This window comes from Colossoma macropomum, unplaced genomic scaffold (assembly GCF_904425465.1).
Source record: "Colossoma macropomum unplaced genomic scaffold, Colossoma_macropomum, whole genome shotgun sequence".
In the NCBI taxonomy this organism is placed as follows: Eukaryota; Metazoa; Chordata; class Actinopteri; order Characiformes; family Serrasalmidae; genus Colossoma; species Colossoma macropomum.
In genome coordinates, this window is record NW_023494806.1 from 30053971 (window position 1) to 30074848 (window position 20878).

General features: G+C 39.7%; 1 protein-coding gene and 1 long non-coding RNA gene across 2 annotated transcripts; both read left to right on the plus strand.

Moving 5' to 3' along the window:
- Nucleotides 1–3467: 3467 nt before the first annotated feature.
- On the plus strand, nucleotides 3468–8738 carry LOC118826932. The gene is made up of 5 exons (XM_036598018.1): nucleotides 3468–3562; nucleotides 6805–6872; nucleotides 7184–7483; nucleotides 7739–8047; nucleotides 8149–8738. The coding sequence occupies exons 2-5, from the start codon at nucleotides 6812–6814 to the stop codon at nucleotides 8271–8273; spliced, it is 795 nt and encodes a 264-aa protein (XP_036453911.1). The 5' UTR covers nucleotides 3468–3562; nucleotides 6805–6811; the 3' UTR covers nucleotides 8274–8738.
- Nucleotides 8739–16491: 7753 nt separating this feature from the next.
- Nucleotides 16492–20435, plus strand: LOC118826934. Its single transcript, XR_005008823.1, has 4 exons — nucleotides 16492–16510; nucleotides 19195–19259; nucleotides 19496–19537; nucleotides 20388–20435. It is a non-coding gene; the product is annotated as an uncharacterized LOC118826934 (long non-coding RNA).
- The last annotated feature ends 443 nt before the right edge of the window (nucleotides 20436–20878 follow it).

Consider the following 20878-nt stretch of genomic DNA (forward strand, 5'->3'; position numbering starts at 1 on the left):
ATTTATAAACATACCGTGTACTATGATTTCATAAAGCCAGCTGCTACCTTCTCTCAGCTTTTCTGCTTACGTCAGTTTGAAATGACAAGTTTAACCATTTTGTTTTTAGCTGATGCCTCTCACGTAATAACACTCAAAGCGTAATATTCCAAACATATCAATATCTTTACTTTCCAGTTTCACAGTCTAGTCATTGAGATCTTCTTTCATCTTCTGAAATCGAGAATCGGTCCTGTGGTTGTGTGTATCAATACAGTGGCTTAAACAGAGTTCAAAATAAGAAACAAGAAACTGAAACAGATCTGCTTAATGTAGATGACAGTGATCCGTTAAAATGTCTCTGTACAGTGCTACAGTGAATACCTCAAAATAAGACAATCCAAGACATTTCATGACCTTAAATTTACATCTGTACAATAGTACACGCAAAGCCACCAGGTTAAAAGGGGCTGGGCTAAATCTAAAAGGGTCAAAACACAAAGTTCTCAGTAAGTCAATCAGAACAGAAATAAGAATAAGTAGAGCAAACAAACACCGAACACTGCAAAGCAAGACATGCTGGGTGGCTTCTTTGGTTCTTTTCTGTTATGAAACGGGGGCAGTCAGAAGGCCTGGTCTGGATTGTGGACTACTACTTTGTAAAAATGTATTTCATGTGCTAACAAGCAGTAACTGGATGTGCTGAATGTATCAGACGTGTTCTGCGCTGCATGATTGTGTGGAACATCCCGTCTAGTTTTAGCAGAGCAGTGGAATCTTTGGAACAGTGTGTCTGCTCCACACACAGAACCCTCACTCTCACCAAACTGATGTGATGTTTCAGACAGGCCTTGAGCTGCACGCGTGTGTCACGTTAGGATAGAGTGAGCGCAATTATATCGTTCTGTTGATAGCAAAACAACTGTCCTCCCATTGGAAGCCAATGATGTGGCAGAAATTTAAAAGTGGCATCTGGGGTAGCCAATGAGATTTCAGGGGAGTGGTTTTACTCGACAGATGGCCAATCCACTAACGCTGTGGGTGGAACATTGGGCCAGACTACAGAAGTGTGTTTTGTTTTCATTGTGTTATGTTAGGTGGCACTTTTATCATCAAGCAGGTTCATATGTGGATTCTGATAACTGTAAAAACGCTGAATATCTGCTTCAGTTATCAGTCAGGCTGATAATCAGTCAACCACTAGTTTGCAGACGTAAACAAACAGCTTCCACAAAGCATTCTTCAAGCCCTAATAATCAAAAGCAGATCTATTTGGTCTTTCTAATAGAGTATATAGTGGTGGTTCAAGCAACAATGAACATTAGAATTAGAAATATACTTGAATTATTCTTAGGCCCAGTATGAACATGCACATGATGACATCATATTTGCACAAAGCTGGCAGCTTCAAAGGTTCTACCACCCAGCGTTTCCTCCTTACTGATGACTACTGCTGCCCCATTTACACGTACTGTGTGTCCAACAACACACCATTTATCCTTATTTACATTTTTGTATATTTAGACCATGACCATCAGAAATGCTTTGCCAATGTCATACAAACAATGACTTTGACAACTGACACCACCACATAGTAGAGTTATTAGCCAGGGTGATGCAGCTACTACTGGCAGGGCTAATGCAAAAGATGCGTAACCTGATATACGAAGCATTAAACCTCCCTGAGCTGTGGACCAAGTCCAACAGTCAGTCATCTGTAACACTTTTTTCTTTAGGACAGTCAAATATGATTGAAATCAGCTAAATCAGATTGGGGTCTGAGCTTGACTTGGCCTGTCTAAACTAACTCTACGCTCCATTTGATGACGTATGCTCCAAGAGCAGAGTGTCTAGGTGATGCAGAGTTACTGCACTAAAATATTTACTTTTTATCCATTATACTGTAACTCTGTACCAGTATGTTTACGCTTGAAGTAGGATTATTCCACTGTGTGTAGATTTAAACGTGATTTTATATTTCTACATGGGTTCATTTGTCCCAGGGCCTGTCTGCCTTGCTATGCCTGAGTCTGTTCTCTAGTTGGCCTAAATAAAGTAGTTGAATGCCAGGTTTCGTCCTCAGACCTCGTCTCCTACTATCCGGACCTCTCCAGTTAAACAAAGGATGTGGCAGCAGTTTTTAAGTCTTTTCATAAGTTAATGAAACTAATGAAACTCGGCTGCGCTCACCACAGCAGTCTGAGAAGCATGTAAAGTTTACTGAGGCATGGGCTGAGGATTTAGTTTTTTTTTTAACTTATGGTAGAATGTGTACCTATTACTGTCAGTTAAGATAATGTATGGTGACTTTTTAACATTCTTTGCATGCTGTTTATTAAAGATTAAAGCCATGTGTTTTTATATTCTTTTCAGAGGTTCAAGGCTGGGGTGTCTGTAGGCCACTGTTTCTCTTCTTTTTCTTCTATATTTTTCTTTGTTTTAGCTGAGACACTAATTGCTGATAGTGGTTTTGGAAAGAGTGTGGAACATTCAGCCTCTGTGGTAGTTAGAATATCTTGAAGTTACTGTGATCTTATTTTTCTTTGTTTCTATTTGTTTTTGTTTGGTTTAGGCCTGCAGCCCTCAACATCATGTGCACAGTGGGTAGGTTTGGTTAGATCTCCAGTTGAGAACAGAAACTGGCTAAAGAGGAAATGGAACATTACGCTTCTCCGAAGCAACCAAATGTTCTCTAAGAAAATGTGGTGTGTAAAAGGAAAAACAAATAGCCACTCTGCTATCTGCTCTTTTTTACACCACATATGCTAATCTACAAAATATTTCATGCAATAATAAACAGTTTAAATAGTTTTAATTGGCTCAAAAATGTCTCTGAATCATTCAATTATTTCTGAATTGAAAGAATCGTTCATTCAAAGTATTTATTAAGGTTGAATAAAACTAGTTCACTTACTTGTTACTACATTGAGTATTTTTTTAGGTTAAACTGATGAGCCATTTACATTGTGTTACCATTAATTATCATAGAGCTCATGATCATTATCATATAATTTTTTGTAAACATTTTAAGAGCAGCACTTTAAAAAGTGATGTAAAGTACATACTGTGTGCTGTCTTACCATTTACAGCCATAATTTATATGTTGTGTCTCTTTCAAACACCAGCAGAGACTGTAATATTTGCATGTGTAGGCCTGACTGTATACTAGTGATTCTTCTATGGTTGCTTAGATGCTAATGCTGCCTGAGGACTGGATGTTCTGTTTGCACATAGAGTGTACAGAACAAAGCAGAGACTAAATTAAAATCATATATAGTCTTATTTGTTAGAAAGTGTACAGTATTGTCATATTTGGGTCTTGTGAGTGCTGGTCAGCACTGCCCTTTTCTGGGAAACTGGGGAACTTTGGGGCTGTCAGTAACTCTTAAAGATTCCTAAAGGCAGCAGATACAGAGCTAGAGCTGTAACCACTTCCTCTTCATGCCCCATACTAACCATACAAAGTACATCTTTCCAGCACTCAGTTCACCTTTTAAACGAGAACAGATTCCTCAGACCTCACTCAGGATAGCATTTCTACAACATCTCAGTGTATTCAGACCTTACTCCAACAGCACAAACTGTGAGTATACAACACATATTACTGCTGGAACACAACTTCATCTAATGAATGCTTTATTTACTAATGTTTATTTAAAAAAAAAATAGATATAACTCAACCTTTATTTAAATTAATTAAGGTTAGGTTATAGCAAAGTGGAAATAGTCAAATGGTCAAATAGTTTCTTTTTAACAAAACAAATAATAAACATGACGGGCTACTACCGCTTGTATAATTGAGATTTTAATCAGTTAAAACACATAATTAAGCACTACATCAGGATTTATACCATTATCCAGGGTTAATTATGCAAGGGAGAAAAATATAATTTGACATTCAACACCACTAAACAAGGGGAAAAAGTAAAATCTGGGGCTGAATCTCAAATGGCTCCACACTCTCTACGTAGTGCACTACGTATGTTTGAACGTCTCCTGCTCTCAAACTGTGCATAATAAAATATGGGGGGGTATCTCTTGTTTGTTTCTAAGTAAGTTATAAATTTACATACATTTAAGTGCATCTTAATATATGTTTGTTAGCAATTCAATAATAATAATAATAATAATAATAATAATAATAATAATAATAACAATAATAATAATAATAATAAAATAATAATAATAATAATATTTCATATCTTCATTATTAGTTGCATTGGTAGTATAATACATTGACGATTAAACACCAGAGTGTTTTATAAACAGTACAAACTTCCCATCAGACAACGTCACCATGTTATTATGGAAAACGCAAGATTTCACTTATTAGCATGTTTCACCTCCCTTTAGCTCACATACTGTAGTATTAGCTATTAAGGTATTATACATTCAGCTCAGTAAATTAAACTATTTCTGCAAGAATGGGTGGACCATGTATGTCTGCTTAATGTCCTCTAAGTGTCGCCACTGAGACATCTTTTAAAACATCTAGTGAACATTTAGAGTTGCAGGTTTTTGCACTCAATCTGTGTCAAAATACGTCTGAATGTGACAGTGAGGTTCCTACTTAGTTTCTCAAAAAAGGACATGGTTATTATGGTGAAGAACCACGAGGAACTGCTCACTCTTGTGAAAACTTTGGGGATAGCGAAACATTATGAGGAACTGAGAAGAAAAGCTAACTACACTTATCCTGCCAGAAACAAATAGGATGTGCTACAGCTCGGCCACTTCAACTAAGAAGCTTTGCTTGGTTTAATAGAGAACTCATACTGTATATTTACAGATTTAATAAAAGTATCTCAAACTATGACCAGCGAAACAAGTGGTTTGTCTACCTGAACACTGCATGTGAAAAACTGGCAGTACAGAGTCAATATTTTACAACAGTTTAAGCCTCAAAAACAGGATCAGTGTCCACCCTGTTTCACGTGTTATGGTGTAGAAGTACTGAGCACTGCTGATAGCACTGAGCAGCTAACAAGCTCAGTTCTGGCTGTTCTCTACAAACACAGGTTCCATTTGGCCTTCATTTTCTAGAGCAATAGTGTTTATTCTTTTACATTATGTGGATTGTTTTGATTTATAGGTTTGAATATTCATATTCATATTTAATATCTGAAAATTATCCATACTCAAGTTTCACACTTGATATGCATGTCTACTATCGAGTTATTGCTTTGTTATCCTGGCACTTCATGTCTCACACCTACATGTTTGATGTGGACCAATCAAACTATTCTTTGAACAACCCACCTCTACTTGAGTGCACAGCAGGCCCAAACAGTAGTTGGTTGTTTCTGAACGTGTGTTCAAAACTCAGTATCACCCTTATCAATGATCGCCCATAAACAACAACAACAACAACAACAATAATAATAATAAAAAAAATAATAATAATTACTATTATTATTAAGCATGACCATTTAAAAAAATCAAAATAGTATTTGTCTGAATATTACACATTTCCTTTTAATGAGTAACACCCCAAACAGATGTGCTGTAACATCTGTCTCTTTATCTGACATGACACCAACTGAACTGAACTGAACCAAACTGAACTGTAGTCCGCTGCGGTTCACGGTTGGGTTACAGCGCACTGAGTGACAGATTCTGTATCAGTGAAATGAAGCACAGTTCTTTCCCTCAATTCTTCTCTGTAGTGTCTATAAAGTCCTCTGGAGCTGCACTGTGATGTTACGTCTGGAATAGACGCTCTAAAGCATGTGGAGTCTGTTTTTCAGGAAGTACTGTGCAGATCTGCCGCAGTCTGTGAAAATCATGTGTCCCTTGGTGTTTGAAAATGGCGCTACAGTCGCAGTGAATCTACTTACTGGTTTGGTCTCAGAGGTGGAGCTTTGACGTCTGGTGGTATTTCAGTGCTTAAGAACGACCAGAAAGTATGCATTATTGTTGTTGTTGTTGTAGGTGCTGTCTTTGTGTACAGCAGTATTTCTGATTGTTTAGTGATAGAGCCATCCATCAATAAATAATCTTGTCCAAATATGGCAGTATTATGTATAACTCTTACCCACATTAAGTTAATACAGGGATTAATAATTAAAAACTTTATTACCATGAATATTTAAAAAATAATACAGGTGTGATTTGTCTTAATAACTTAACGGTCCAATAAACTTGGGATTTTCTGCTAGGTTTTTCAACTTCAGATCTCTGGTTAATAACCATTTAAGGAAGCCCGAAAGGACGTACAGTATTTTGCTTGGTTTATACAATATATTTGTATGGTTTTGTACATGTACGCCATATTGAGGCCTGTATGTCTGAACAGTCAGGGTTCCCTTTAAAAACTCTGTGTAGTGCAGTGTGTAAAAAGCTGAATTAGAGATGTTGAGTTCATAGTTTTAATAGAATTTTATAATTGTGGTGCTGCTTTATCTGTGCTGACTTATCAGATATCAGAAAAAAAATAAATATGGTGACACATTGAGTATCGAGTCTGTAGGTCAGTTCTGTTCTCTCTTTCTCTCTTCTCTCTCTCCTCTCCTGGTCAGTACTGATGGTGTGTGTGTAGGTCAGTTCTTCTCTCTTTTTCTCTCTTCTCTCTCTCCTCTCCTGGTCAGTACTGATGGTGTGTGTGTCTGTAGGTCAGTTCTGTTCTCTCTTTCTCTCTTCTCTCTCTCCTGGTCAGTACTGATGGTGTGTGTGTGTGTCTGTAGGTCAGTTCTGTTCTCTTTTTCTCTCTTCTCTCTCTCCTCTCCTGGTCAGTATTGATGGTGTGTCTGTAGGTCAGTTCTGTTCTCTCTTTCTCTCTTCTCTCTCTCCTCTTCTGGTCAGTACTGATGGTGTGTGTGTCTGTAGGTCAGTCATGCAGTCCTGCAGTTCTGCTCTCTGTATGCTGATCTTACTCATCTCTGCATTCTCTGCTGGTAAGATCTGCACTGTGACTCCTTTATCATCTTATTAAAGACTTTATTGTATATTTTACTTTGACTTTGGTAAATAGGAATGAGATTGTTATATGTAACACTGCATTATAATTCATATTATATGGGTAATATTGTATTATCCATAATAATGATATAATATACATATTTTATCCTCACTTAATTTCATTTAAACTAGTTAAAATGCTGCATTTAAAATTTTCTGCTCTTCTAACAGCAGGAACTTGTGTTGAAGTTGGACAGTTATTGTTTTATGCTGATTTTTACTCCTTTGGTCTTTATTTCTCTTTCAGAGATATTGTCAGCTGTTCCTTCAGTGAAGGTGAAGCTTCATGACTCTGCTACTCTGTCCTGCTCTGAGAGATGCTCTGGTTTGGTCAGATGGTCTGTGTTCCATAAACCCACTGATGTTCTGGCTGAGTGTGATCAGACTTCATGTAGATCAGTGAAGGAGGGATATCAGATGATCCATGATCAGTACCTGAAGGGGAATCTCTCTCTCACCATCACTGACGCTGATTTCACTAAGAGAGGCTGGTACACATGTGACTGTGATGGTGAAGACATCTGTGATGTTCAGCTACTTATTGAGCGTAAGTGTCCATCTGTTTTCTTCTCTGTAAATTACTAATATAACCCCAGTGGTTTAGGTGCACACACACACACAGTATCAGCTCACGGCACATTCAAACACCACTGCTGCAGTTTTATAGTGTCATTTGTGGTACACCAGACCTTATTACACACACACACACACACACACACACACACACACACACACACACACAGTGGTGCACAGGGACTGAGATTAATGAAGCTCCTTTTTGTGTTTGTCTTTTTTTTCTCAGCACTGAGTACTTCAGTTCGGATACACCCTGGTGAATCTCTGGTCCTGGATTTGGACATTCCAGAGGAAGTGGAGGTGATTTATAACAGGACAGGTTCAGCTGGACTGTCCAGTGGTCAGATCTGTGCAGTGGATGGACGGTCACTACAGTGTGATCCTGAATACAAACAAAGAGTATCGGCTGCTCTTGAGCTGAGAGCAGTGACTCCATCTGATAGTGGAGTTTATACTGTAATGGACAAAAAGAATGAAGAGGTCATTCATATCTACACAGTGACTGTGGGGTCAGCAGGTGGAAGTGAATTAAATGGTATGTTATTACATGATTTCTGTTTATCCAATCAGAAATCAGCTTTAATGGTGGTGTTTAGTTAAACTCACTGTATTACAAACCTGTGTTTTGTGTCGTAGATGACCATCCAGATCTGGACACAGATAGAGGAGCTGCTGTTCCAGTGTGGGTTTTTGCACTGATGGTGGTTGTACTTCTAGCGGTGGTTGTGGTGTTAGTGGTAATTGTACGACAGAGGAGATAAAGTTTAGCTGCTCCAGCTGAAGACTGAAATGATCAATCCGTCATCAGTGCACTAAAACAGTGGATCCCAGCCCTGGTGTAGATCAAACACAGGGTGGCATGCACTTACCATGGTTTAGTGCGCCATCTAGTGTTCAGAGCATTAAACTGTATGTTTTTATGTAGCTCAGACAAGCAGGATCTTCATGTGTACGATGATGATAAATATCTGAATCTGTTTGTTTATTAGTTTTTATTTACTTCTTGTCATTTCATTTTCTCACCCTTTTTATTATTATTGTGACTTGTTCAGTAATGTTGGTTCTGTATTCTCATGACACCATGGACCTCCCCACCATCACTCACTGCCTATGCAGCACTGCACCAGTCTTCCTACAGTTAACCAGGCATTGGCCTGCTGGCTTAGCCATGTGGATCCACAGCTAGATCTGCCCATAGAAATATTTAGTGACATCATGAGCTAAAATGGCAGTTTACTCTCGATCTGATATGAATAAACGTGTGAATTTAGCTTTATTAAAACACCTGAAAAACGCAGACAGAATCTACTAATGGATACTTTCCATGAACAGAGTTCAGCTCATGTTCCATCACCTTTTAAAAAGCAATAACCTGACTGTTGTAGGGTGAAGGGATCTGAACTTAAAATAAAATTAAAAATTAAAAATGTAAAATTAGTGGTTAAATGCGCAAAAACAAACTGTCCGTATCCACTTTACTGTGGTGATTTGGGCCTGATCCACCTCACTGACACTGAACTTCTCTATCAGATATATTCAATCAAATCTTCCAGTAGATCCATAATTACAGCGCTACTTGGTTCATTACAATCAATTTAATGTAAAAAGAATGATTTTTACTCATCAATTCATTTAATCTAAAAAAACAGAACATTCCATTTATTGTGATATAAAGATGAATTTGCATCATCTTGTTGTTTTCTGCACAATGACCACCAGACAGGTCAGTGTTCTCATTCTGTTTTCTCAATTTACACACAAAACACTGATTAGGCTGCCTGAGTAAAGCTCGATGGGCAACATGTGTCCAGCTAACCGCTCCTGAAAGCTGCTTATTTAGGGCTAAATTCACAATCCTATTACCTTTTTTAACCTTTAATTGTAGATGGAAATTAAATGCAAATAGCTTGAAACTAAGATTTTGATAAACATTTCGATTAAACTTATTTTTAACTTTCCCTTCTGCTCTAGATTTTAGAATAAAATTGTGATATTTCGAGAATAAATTGTAATATTTCGATAATAAAGGCGTGAAGTTACAAGAATAAACTGACAATATTTGGAGGATAAAGTGAAACGGTGAAAAAGTCCGATTACTCGAAGCTGCAGCGTCACCGAAAAAGACAGAAATGCCGCAAGAATAAAAGCGGTGGTGCGAGCGGAGTCGGTGATAAAGGCCGCTTCCTAGCTGTCCCGTTATATCAAAGATACGACTGAAAAACGCCAGATGGCGCCAGAGAGTCTTAAATGAACAGGGGTGAGTGGAGCTAAACGGCTAAAAACGAAGAAATAGACGTTTCATTTGTGAAGAAATTTGTATTCCATTAAAAATCAGATTTGGGGTATTAAAACTGGCCTCGCTGATACCGAATTCTGGTTGGTTGGTTGGTGAGCAGATCAGCTCATTGGCTGAGTGAATATTTCACATTACATGTCTTCAGAAATCCTGACAGCATTTCATTGTTTATGAAGATTATCAAAATAAAAACAGTTAAATTTCTGAATCTTTATCTAATCTATAATTTCCTGGGTCACATTTATGAATAATCTGAACAGTGACTTCCACCAGTTTAGTGCAAAAGACCAAATTCTTTATAAGCACCAAATTAGTCTTTCTAAAAACGACTACAAACAGTACTAATTTTCTCATGGGTGAAATGTTTGTTGTGTACACCGAATAACACTGGTAGATGAAGAGAGGAAGAATCTTAAAAAGCAGAATTCCCACACCATCAGGAATTGCACTAAAAACTCTAACATTATTTTGTGGTACATAGAAAATATATATTTTCTTCATAAAACTTCCATTAAAAAACAATATCCTGTTATTGTGCTGTTATCAGACACTGCTGTGTCTGATCCACTCACACCAGCGTGACACACACTAACACACCACCACCACGTCAGGGTTACTGCAGTGCTGAGAATGACCCACCACCCAAATAGTACCTGCTCTGTGGGGGTCCATGGGGGTCCTGACCACTGAAGAACAGGGTAAAAGGGGGCTAACAAAGTATCAGAGAAACAGATGGACTACAGTCTATAACTGTAGAACTACAAAGTGCTCCTATATGGTCAGTGGAGCTGATACAATGGACAATGAGTGTAGAAACAAGGAGGTGCACTTAATGAAATAGCTGGACATTGTAAATTTACTGGGTAATATCTATGAATCATTTTAAAGAGGAGCTGCTGAAAGCTGAGTGTGTTTTCATTTATCAGTTAGAAACTCTCCACTGACAGTGTGATCTGTTATGCCTAAACCGTAAAAATGATTACCTGCTTCAGAGACAAGCTGGAAAGTGAAGTTGGTTTCAAATGTATGTTTTCAGACTTGTTTACTAGAGGAGGAAAAAACACCCCTGAAAGATGAAACAACTCTGCCAGCTGACCGGAATAACAAAACATCTTCCATACTGAGGCTTTACAGACAAACACAGACATCTCTGCATTACACGTTTTACCCAAGCACACCCGCATTTTACCCAATCATTTAACTGTTATTTAAATCTTCATATTTTTATAGAATCTATTCCTGTCATCCGTATTTATGCTGTTTTATCATTTGGCATATTTTGTTAGCTGATAATTGCTGCAATAAGAAAAAAATACTTGAATGTTTTGTCATCAAATACAAAAATAAACCTTTATTTTACCCAGAATAGTTTGAAATTAGTATTGTTAGCAAACTCTTACACAATCACAATTGTTTCAAATAGAAGTTTTATGGGAAAAAAAAAGTATTTTCTTGTATCTTCTTATTAGTGCTTGTATTAACATTTAGAATAACAAATTTGACAACATGGATTGGAAGGACGTTTGGGTGCTTAGGAAAAATTTGCTCCTTTGTAATAAACTGTTGGAAATTTCTCTTCTGGTCTGGTGCTGGTTGGGCTGGTCACCCAGTATGATCAGTAATGACTGTTGTGTTTCGCTAATTTTGAGTAAGGATGGCTAGCAAGCACAGCTTTGAACAGTCACACACACAAACCCATCATATTTTTCATTAAAATATTAAAAACTTTACTTAACTGTCGAAAATATGTGTTTTGGTAGTGACAGTTCTTAATGTTCCACTGATTTTCAGACCTCAGGACACTCCAAAACAATGGATAGTGACATGAAAATGTGAGGCAGCATTTTTATTAAAAATTAAACTCATGATAAATCTAAATCTTCTGACTTTAAAGACATCTAAAAATATCTTATAATACATTAAGAGGAAGTATTATTTTGAGAACTATACATTTAGAGGTTAGGGTTTGGGACAGACTCCTCCCAATAGAAAGAACCTATAAACGGTTCGGTTCATGACCCAGACTGATGATCATTTAATAATAAAAACAACCTAAGAAGCAAACAGAACTTCTGTATTTAGATTCAGAGTCATCATGTTTTAGGTAGAGCTTGTTACACTGTGTTTGATCTACACTCATCCTGACCGTCTTCATGATCAACATCTCACACCACTCTGGCTCCTAACAAGGACGGTTATTGTTTTGGTTTTCAGACTGACGCTTGATGCTGGAAACCATTTATACACTCATTTCCTGTCCATTAAAAGGGACACTTCAATAATGTATTATTCAGATTTGACCTCCCTCAGCTTTGCATTCTGGCAGGGTGGCCTACTCTTCAAACTGCACTCACAGGAATGCATGGATTTAATGGACTGTTTTGATGTGATATGAGCTGCTGTTCTCAGTCTGCTCACTTTCTGTGACGTATCCAAAACTTTTAATCTGCATTTTTAATATCTGAACAAGAACACAGAGCTGCATCTCTCCCAGTGAACAGCAGAGAAACAGTGACTTTACTACATTAAAATAGAGAAATGTAGCTCAACTTGGATTCATCACTGAACATCACTGTCACAGTAAACACGCTGCTGGGGTTTTTCTTCTTCTGTGTGAGTTTATTCTCCCTGACACCATCATAGACTGGCTGGGTCTGTAAACTCTGCACTATATCTGCACTACAGGCCTGATTCAAGCGCCGGTACCCTACATATTTACTTATTTAATTCCTTAAGATCCACCTTTTACTTTTGTTTGTTTACTTTTCCATCATTTATATCATCTCATTTTCATCTTTTGGCTCTCTGTGAAACATTGTGGGCTGCATTATGTGTATAAATGTGATACACAATAAATCTTTTTTATTTATTCATTTATTAATTGCAGAACCTCTTTTGACTGATTTCAGAGGGTTCAGAGTAGCATCATGTAAATGATCATGAACATCAAGGTCATTTGGGGATTTCCCTCTGACAGACAGATCAGTCTGGGGATTTTCACTGCTGATGTTCTGTTCACTGAAACTTCAGCTCTTTACACCTCTAGTCAAGTCAAGTCAAGTCAAGAGGCTTTTATCGTCATTCCATCTATGTACAAGTAAAAAGTGGAGTGGAATTACGTTCCTCCAGGAACAACACGGTGCAACAAGGAACAAAAAGTACAAAGTGCAAACATGCAGACATGAGTGTGCAAACAAAGAATTAGGCTAGAAACAGTACAGTAAATATGATAAATTAAACAGACATTAGGCACAGTAAACAGACAGGACAGTGCAGCACCGACACAGCACTCATTTCTGAGCATGAGGTTGTGGAATAAGGTGCAGTATTTAACATGCTGTGAGCACAGCAGTTACTGAGGTATTAAAACAGTGTAAACACAGCATTAGCAGCAATGTTCCAGATAGTGCAAGTAGTGCATCAAAAGAGGGGTGAGTGAATTTAAAAACCTGATTGCTTGAGGGACAAAGCTGTTGCAGAGTCTGGCAGTGATGGCACGGATGCTCCGGTACCTTCTGCCAGACGGCAGCTGTGAAAAAGGTCTGTGTGAGGGATGGGTGGGGTCGTTCACGATGCTGGTGGCTTTCCGGATACAACGTGTGGTGTAGATGTCCATGATGGAGGGGAGAGAGACCCTGATGATCCTCTCAGCTGTCCTCACTATGCGCTGTAGGGTCTTGCGGTCAGACGTGGTGCAATTCCCACACCAGGCGGTGATGCAGCTGCTCAGGATGCTCTCCACAGTCCCCTTGTAGAACATGGTGAGGATGGGAGGGGGGAGATGATCCTTCTTCAGTCTCCGCAGGAAGTAGAGGCACTGCTGGGCTCTCTTGGCTATGGAGTTGGTGTTGAGGGACCAGGTGAGGTTCTCTGTGATGTGGACACTGAGGAACTTGGTGCTCTGGACGATTTCCACAGCAGAGCCAGTGATGGTCAGTGGGGCGTGGTCACCTCGCACTCTTCGGAAGTCGACAACCATCTCCTTAGCTTTGTCCGCATTCAGAGACAGGTTGTTGGTTCCACACCAGTCTGTCAGCCGCTGCACCTCCTCTCTGTACGCTGACTCATCATTCTTGCTGATCAGACCCACCACAGTCGTGTCATCAGCAAACTTGATGTGATTTGAGCTGTACTTTGCTGTACAGTCATGAGTCAGCAGGGTAAACAGCAGCAGACTGAACACACAGCCCTGAGGGGTGGTATGCTGTCGGATCCTGGTGCTTTCCGTGGATTGACTCTGTGTAGAGTTCTCCGCACATCAGCTGTGGACAGACACAGTACCTGTTCACTTGGAGGAGGAGTGGATTTCCTCGCCGTCGTTCCGTTCTGTGTTTCAAACCTAGCATAGAAGTTGTTCAGCGCGTCTGGAAGGGAGACATCACTGTCACAAGCAGGTGGAGGTGGCTTGTAGTTGGTGATGGCCTGGATGCCCTGCCACATGCGCCGTGTGTCAGCAGTGTTTTGAAAGTGATTGTGGATTTTCTTTGAGTAGGCACGCTTAGCCTCTTTCCCGGGAAAGCTTGGCTCTTGCTATCCTGAGGCTTGCTTTGTCCCTTGACTCGAAAGCCTTGAAAGCCAACCTATATGACTAAATACACAGGTGCTACACATTAGTATTCAGGGGATAGAGATCTCTGATAGGAGCGCGTCTGTGAGTCAGAGATCACGTGAGTTCCCCTAGAACTCTGGGTAATGGAGTCCGTGTCTTCCTCCATCTCTGAAGGAAGTTGTGCAGTGACGTGATCTCCCGTGGGATTCTGGGAGATGGAATCCGTTTTCCTTTGACATCTTGCCGAATGCGTGACAAACAGAATCAGGTGTTGATTACAAAAATGAATTAAAAAGTCTGGATGAAGATCTGAGATGTTCCATAATATCATCTGCTGTTTTGATGTAACTCAGAGTCCAAACTGAAATACACTGACCTTACTTTTCCACTCTGTCCAGCTCACCCAGCAGATGGCGCCATGCCAAACCTGTGACAGATCGACATTAGAGACATGGTGGTGCTGTTGCTCTGATTGCTCTGCCATTAGCTTAGCAGCAGTTTAGTCTCAGTTTAACACAGGTTTGGTTAAACCGGTAACTTCAGGGGTTTAATACTCAGCTGTGTGTTAAACTAAACTTGACTGCTCTTTCCATGCAGGAGTCTCTCTGATCCACTGCTCATCCAGATGTGCTGTCAAATTACATCATGAGCCTGACTAGAACAAAATACTGCATAGTAAGAACATATTTTGCTATATAGTTTATCAGTCAATATATAATGAAATCTCATCATATACAGTTAGACCCATAAATATTTGGACGCTGACAAAGTCATTATGTTGGCTGCCCAGCACAGCTGGAGCTGAAATTAAATAATGAACATGAGTTCAAAGCGCAGACTTTCAGCTTTATGTTGAGGATATTTACATCCAAATCAAGGTGAATGTTGTGGGAATTACAGCCATTTTATTCAGCGTCTCTCATTTGTAGGGGCTCAAAAGTAATTGGACAGTTGGCTCTTTAGCTGTTCCATGGTCAGGTGTGTGCTGTTTCATGTCCACAAAACATTATGACAGAAGGTATGTAGGCCTATGGTTATGAAATATTGTCATATCTGAGCTGAAAATGCGCTTCAATTACAATAATCTCACCTTAAGCCTCAGTTAAACCGTGTCTTTATCAGGTTTCAGACAGACCTCAGTTAAACCTGATCAACAGCACCATCTAGTGACAGATGTGTGGTTTTTAAATGAAAAGCAATCAGGTTTAGTTTAAGATGCAGGTGAGCTTTAAACTGCAGCTTTTGAGGACACAGCAGTGGAGTTTAAGAACCCATCTGACTCATTCACGTTTAAACCCAGGTTAAACTGTAAACCAGAGCTAAGCTAATGACAGTGTAATTACCCCTTTATGACTGTATCCACAATAACAAACTGTGTTTGTATGTCGTATCTGCCTCAGCTGTCGTCCCATAGAAGCCTGAGTGATGTGTAGGTGAGTAATAATGCTTCACACCTGTTCAGCAGGTAATGAGGAGCCAATCAGAGCCCATTTAGAGGATCAGGGAAGTTAGGAGGTGGAAAAAAATCAAAAATATGATAAACTCAACACGACACAACTGGCTGGTCACCTGCAAAACCAGCAGATGTTGTGTTTAGGATGCTGGTATGCTGGTCAACCAGCATGACCATAATTTGACATCAACGTTATTTCCATCATGTAAACAGTCAGATGACAGAAAGTGAGCAGGTAAACAGTATGAATATAAATGATGATGCTAAAGTGAATTTTACACATGTACAGTTTACCCACAGTTCATTTCTACTCCACTAAAACAGGCCTAAACTGATCAGCTGCAGCTCCATTTCACATCCTCAGATTTCTGTTTATCTCCCACAGGAACCGTTACGCTGGGTGAGCGAGCTCCTCCTCCTCGGAGACTAAAGCAGCATCAGATCAGAAACTGAGTCAAAACCCCACAGAATAAAACCACCTGTTCTTAAGCCCCGCCCCCTGTCCCAGTTTACTGAGGATCAAAACGAAAGCGCATCAGTGCAGGAGGAAGTGATCAGCACATCAGCTGTACGATTCTGTCATATTTCTGATATTATGATAATAAACAGGATTGATTTCCCTGCAGAAACTCCAGCAGAGAGAGAGAGAGAGAGAGAGAGAGAGAGAGAGAGAGAGAGAGAGAGAGAGAGAGAGAGAGCGGTGAGTACAACTCAGAGCTGAGAGCTGAAGTGTGTTTGGAGATTCTCTGTTTCTGTCTCTGTTTGGAGTTTATGGCTGATCTGAAGCTCTTTTGTTAAATGGCTGTTTCAGAAAGACTGAGTGGTTTATTTAACATCATCAGCTGATTGACAGACAGAATTAATGTAATTTATTGTGATTGATACAACAGTTTTATTAAATGTGTGCTGGAACAGAGTGATGAGCTTCTGTATTAAAGAGAAATCCTGAGATTAGCAGGCTGTTGATTGGCTGCATCACAGCACACTTCCTCTTAAAAACCACAAGCAGCGCAGTCGGTTCTGCAGCCACTTCCTCTGTACAGACAGGAAGTCTACAGAAAAAGCCTTCCGCTGTCAGGAGGAGCAAACCCACCAGTCTGAGTAACATCTGTAATATTTCAGCATTTCCACTGTACAGATTTACTGTATCAGTGAATATAGTGGAGTAAATCTCCAGCACACTCACTGATACTCATTAGTCTCTATGAACTCAGAGAGCTGCTGCAGTTTGTGGACTCTCTGCTGTCCAGCTGAGCTCTGAGCTGATTGATTCAAATTCAGTGCTGTGTTCAGTGAGTCCCTCTTTCCCTTCATTCCAGCTTCCATTCTGTTCAGGAGATTCACTTTCAGTTCCTCAAAGAATCTGCAGACACACCTCCAAAGTTCAGTCTTAGAAGCTGGTTGATCATTTTCTGAAGTAATCAAACACATTCAGTAAGGATGAGAATCTTTAGGCACCTCACGATTCGATTTGATTACGATTCAGTGGCTGCGATGCGATTATAAGACGATTCTCGATGCGTCTTTTCTTCTATACAGGATTTCTATTTTCCTGCTGTCTGAGGACTTGGTACTTTTACAGCAAAGTATTTGTAATGATCCATAGTGAATTTACTTCCAATATCTTTTTTAATAAAACAAATGGAAGTGATGTGGCAAAGAAAAAAAAATGCCTTCTAGTTCACTTGCCACATCACTTCAATTTGTTTTGTTAAAAAGATGCAACCTCACTCACTGCTGTTGTTCAGAGCACATCAGACGCTGCTGCCACTCATCTGCAATAAAATGCGCAGTTACAGTGAAATAAGATCCAGTGGCATTGGGTGTCCAGGCAGCGTTACAGCCGTCCTACCCATTTAATTCAGTGATTTTATAACTTCGGTTTTGGTCTCATTGCAGAGACAGGGGAGGGGGGGGTCGCTGTGTCAGTAAAGTATCTTCGAGACGGGTCGTGTGCAACATAGCGCGAAAGCCCTGTTTCTCAATGACTGAGAACCGGCATGCAGACTGCAGGTCACACAGCAGCGATGCATTATTCGCATTTATAAGCAGTTGATTCCTGGCAAGTTAAATCTGCAACGAGAGACTGTCAAACACAAAAAGTTGCGAAGATGAAGTCGCTTCTTGTTTCACCTTAAATGGTGCCGTATTTACATTCGGCGTCTCAGTCAGAATTTAAGGTGGAACGGGAAAATTCGAACAAGAAGCTGGAGAATAAGAAGCGACTTCAGCCTCATAAAACAGCCGAACGTTGAGAGACATTTAACTGATCAACTTCTGAGGAAAGGTTTTCTGCTGGAGATGGGAGGAAAGCGGCTATAGCTGAAGGTTAAAGCAGAGCAAAGTAAGTCCGCGTTTTCGTTTATATTGTTTAGCCTAAACTAGGACATTAACACACACTGAGACATACTGGACATTGAATGTTGCGGCTCTCAAGGTGGTTTGATTTTTGTTGAAAAGACAAAAAGTCTCTTCTTATCATTTGTGTTGTGATTTCTCGCTCATCCAGTTGTGTTTTTGTTATGTGCTGCCACAGACTGTCCGGGCGCTGCACGTCCGCACTTCCAAGTTCTGTCTTTTGCGTTCCGTCAACGTTACGTTATAAATTAAATATTTAGAAAATTGATTTTTGACATTTGTCAATCGTTTCAGAATTGTTCGCATCTGCATCGCGATGCATCTAAGAAACGATTTTTTTCCGCACCCCTAACATTTAGTAATGTTGAGGTCTGGACTCTGGGGTGGTCAGTCCATTGTTCAGCTTCTTTGTTTGATGTGTCCGTCTCCTTTTCTCAGTGAGGCTCTTCTTGAACAGCTATACATCCTTTCAGACCCACAGCGCTGAGTCGTCTTCTCACAGTGGAAGGATGGACAGAAACACCTGTGGATGTTTTCAGATCTGAAGCAGCTTGATTTTCTCCTCTCTCTCAAAGATGAAAGCCTTAAGGGCTGTTTATCTGATGGGGGCAGTTTGGGGGTCTAGCAGCTCTTCCAGGTGGTTGTTAGGAAGCACATTTTCTCTGTAGATTTGTTGAACTCCAATTTGGTCACTTATTTTCCTTTCACTTTCTCTTTTATTATTTAAGTGGACTCTTTAATTTAATCTCCTCCTGGAAAATCAGTAACATACTTTATGGCTGTTTTGACTAGAACTGAAATAAAGGGTGGTCACTGAGTTTTGCACAGCACTATATCTCTCCTCTCCTGGTCAGTACTGATGGTGTGTCTGTAGGTCAGTTCTGTTCTCTCTTCCTCTCTTCTCTCTCTCCTCTCCTGGTCAGTACTGATGGTGTGTGTGTGTCTGTAGGTCAGTTCTGTTCTCTCTTCCTCTCTTCTCTCTCTCCTCTCCTGGTCAGTACTGATGGTGTATGTGTCTGTCTGTAGGTCAGTCATGCAGTCCTGCAGTTCTGCTCTCTGTATCCTGATCCTGATCTCTACAGTCACTACTGGTAAGAACTGAACTGACACTCCTTTATCATCTTGTTCAAGACTTTATCTTAATGTTTAGTTTGTAAAGTAGATTTTTAACATTTCAGAACTCAAATAGACAGTGAAGCTCCTGAAATGTGATCTGCTGAGTACAAACAGTTTGTTCTGTTTACTCCAGCAGATGGTGCTGTTGTCCTGTTTTTTATATGTACTGTTTCCTTTATATCCTTTTTCTTTTTCTTTTTCTTTTTTTCAGTGTCTGTATCAGCTGGTCCTTCAATGAAGGTGAAATGAAGCGGTGAGTGATGAAGCTCTAAAATTAGATTAGTCTGAAATGACTGACTGTATAAAGTTAAATGAAGCAGTGAGTGATGAAGCTCTACAGTCTAATTAGTCTTAAATCAATGACTGTAAAAAGTTAAACGAAGCGGTTAGTAATTAAACTTTAAAATCTGATTAGTTGAAATGACTGTATAAAGTCAAATGAAGTGGTGAGTGATGAAGCTCTAAAATCTGATTAGTCTGAAATGACTGTATAAAGTTATATGAAGCGGTGAGTAATGAAGCTCTAAAATCTGAAATTGAAAGTGAGACATTTTACCATATCAGGAAAAACATTAACTCATTTAGGACTTGATGGCAGCAACGCATCTCAAAAAAGTTGGCACAGAGACAACAAAAGGCTGTAAGTGGTACTAATAAAAATCAGCTGAAGGAGCAATTTGCCACTAACTCACATGACTGAATATAAAAGGGCATTTTAGAGAGGCAGAGTCTCTCAGAAGCAAAGATGGGCAGAAGTTCACCAATCTGAGAAAAACTGCGTCTAAAAATTGTGGAACAATTTCAGAAAAATGTTCCTCAATGTAAAATTGCGAAGACTTTGGACATCCCATCATATACAGTACATAATATCATCAACAGATTTAGACAATCTGTAAAAATCCCTGTTTTTGTGTAATCCACAAATGCAAGTTAAAGCTGTGTCATGCAAAGAAGAAGCCACATGTCAACATGATCCGGAAATGCCGCCGTCTTCTCTGGGCCAAAGCTCATTTAAAATGGACTGAGGCAAAATTGAAAACTGTTCTGAGGTCAGATGAATCAAAATTTCTAATTCTTTTTTCTCTTCTTTTCGTCTCTTTCAGGGAAGGCCTTGCATATTTCAGCAAGACAATAAACCACATACTGCATCCATCACAACAGCATGGCTTTGCAGAAAAAGAGTCCGGGTGCTGAACTGGCCGGCCTGCAGTCCAGACCTTCACCAATAGAAAACATTCAGTGCATCATGAAACGAAAAATCCAGCAAAGAAGACCTAAAGACCCAGGATAGCTGTCCTCTCAAACCGTGACATTCCTCTCTCAAACATCAGGACCTTCTCTCAAACATTTTGACACAAAACTAACTCCATAAAGAAGACCCAAAGACCCAGGACTGAGCAGCTAGAGTCCTACATCAGACAAGAATGGGACAACATTCCTCTCCCAGAACTCCAGCAATGGCTCTCCTCACTTCCCAGACGTTTACAGACTGCTGTTAAAAGAAGAGGGGAGGCTACACAACGGTAGACGTGGCCCTGTCACAACGTTCTCAAGCTGCGTTGCTGCCATCAAGTTCTGAATGAGTATATGAATA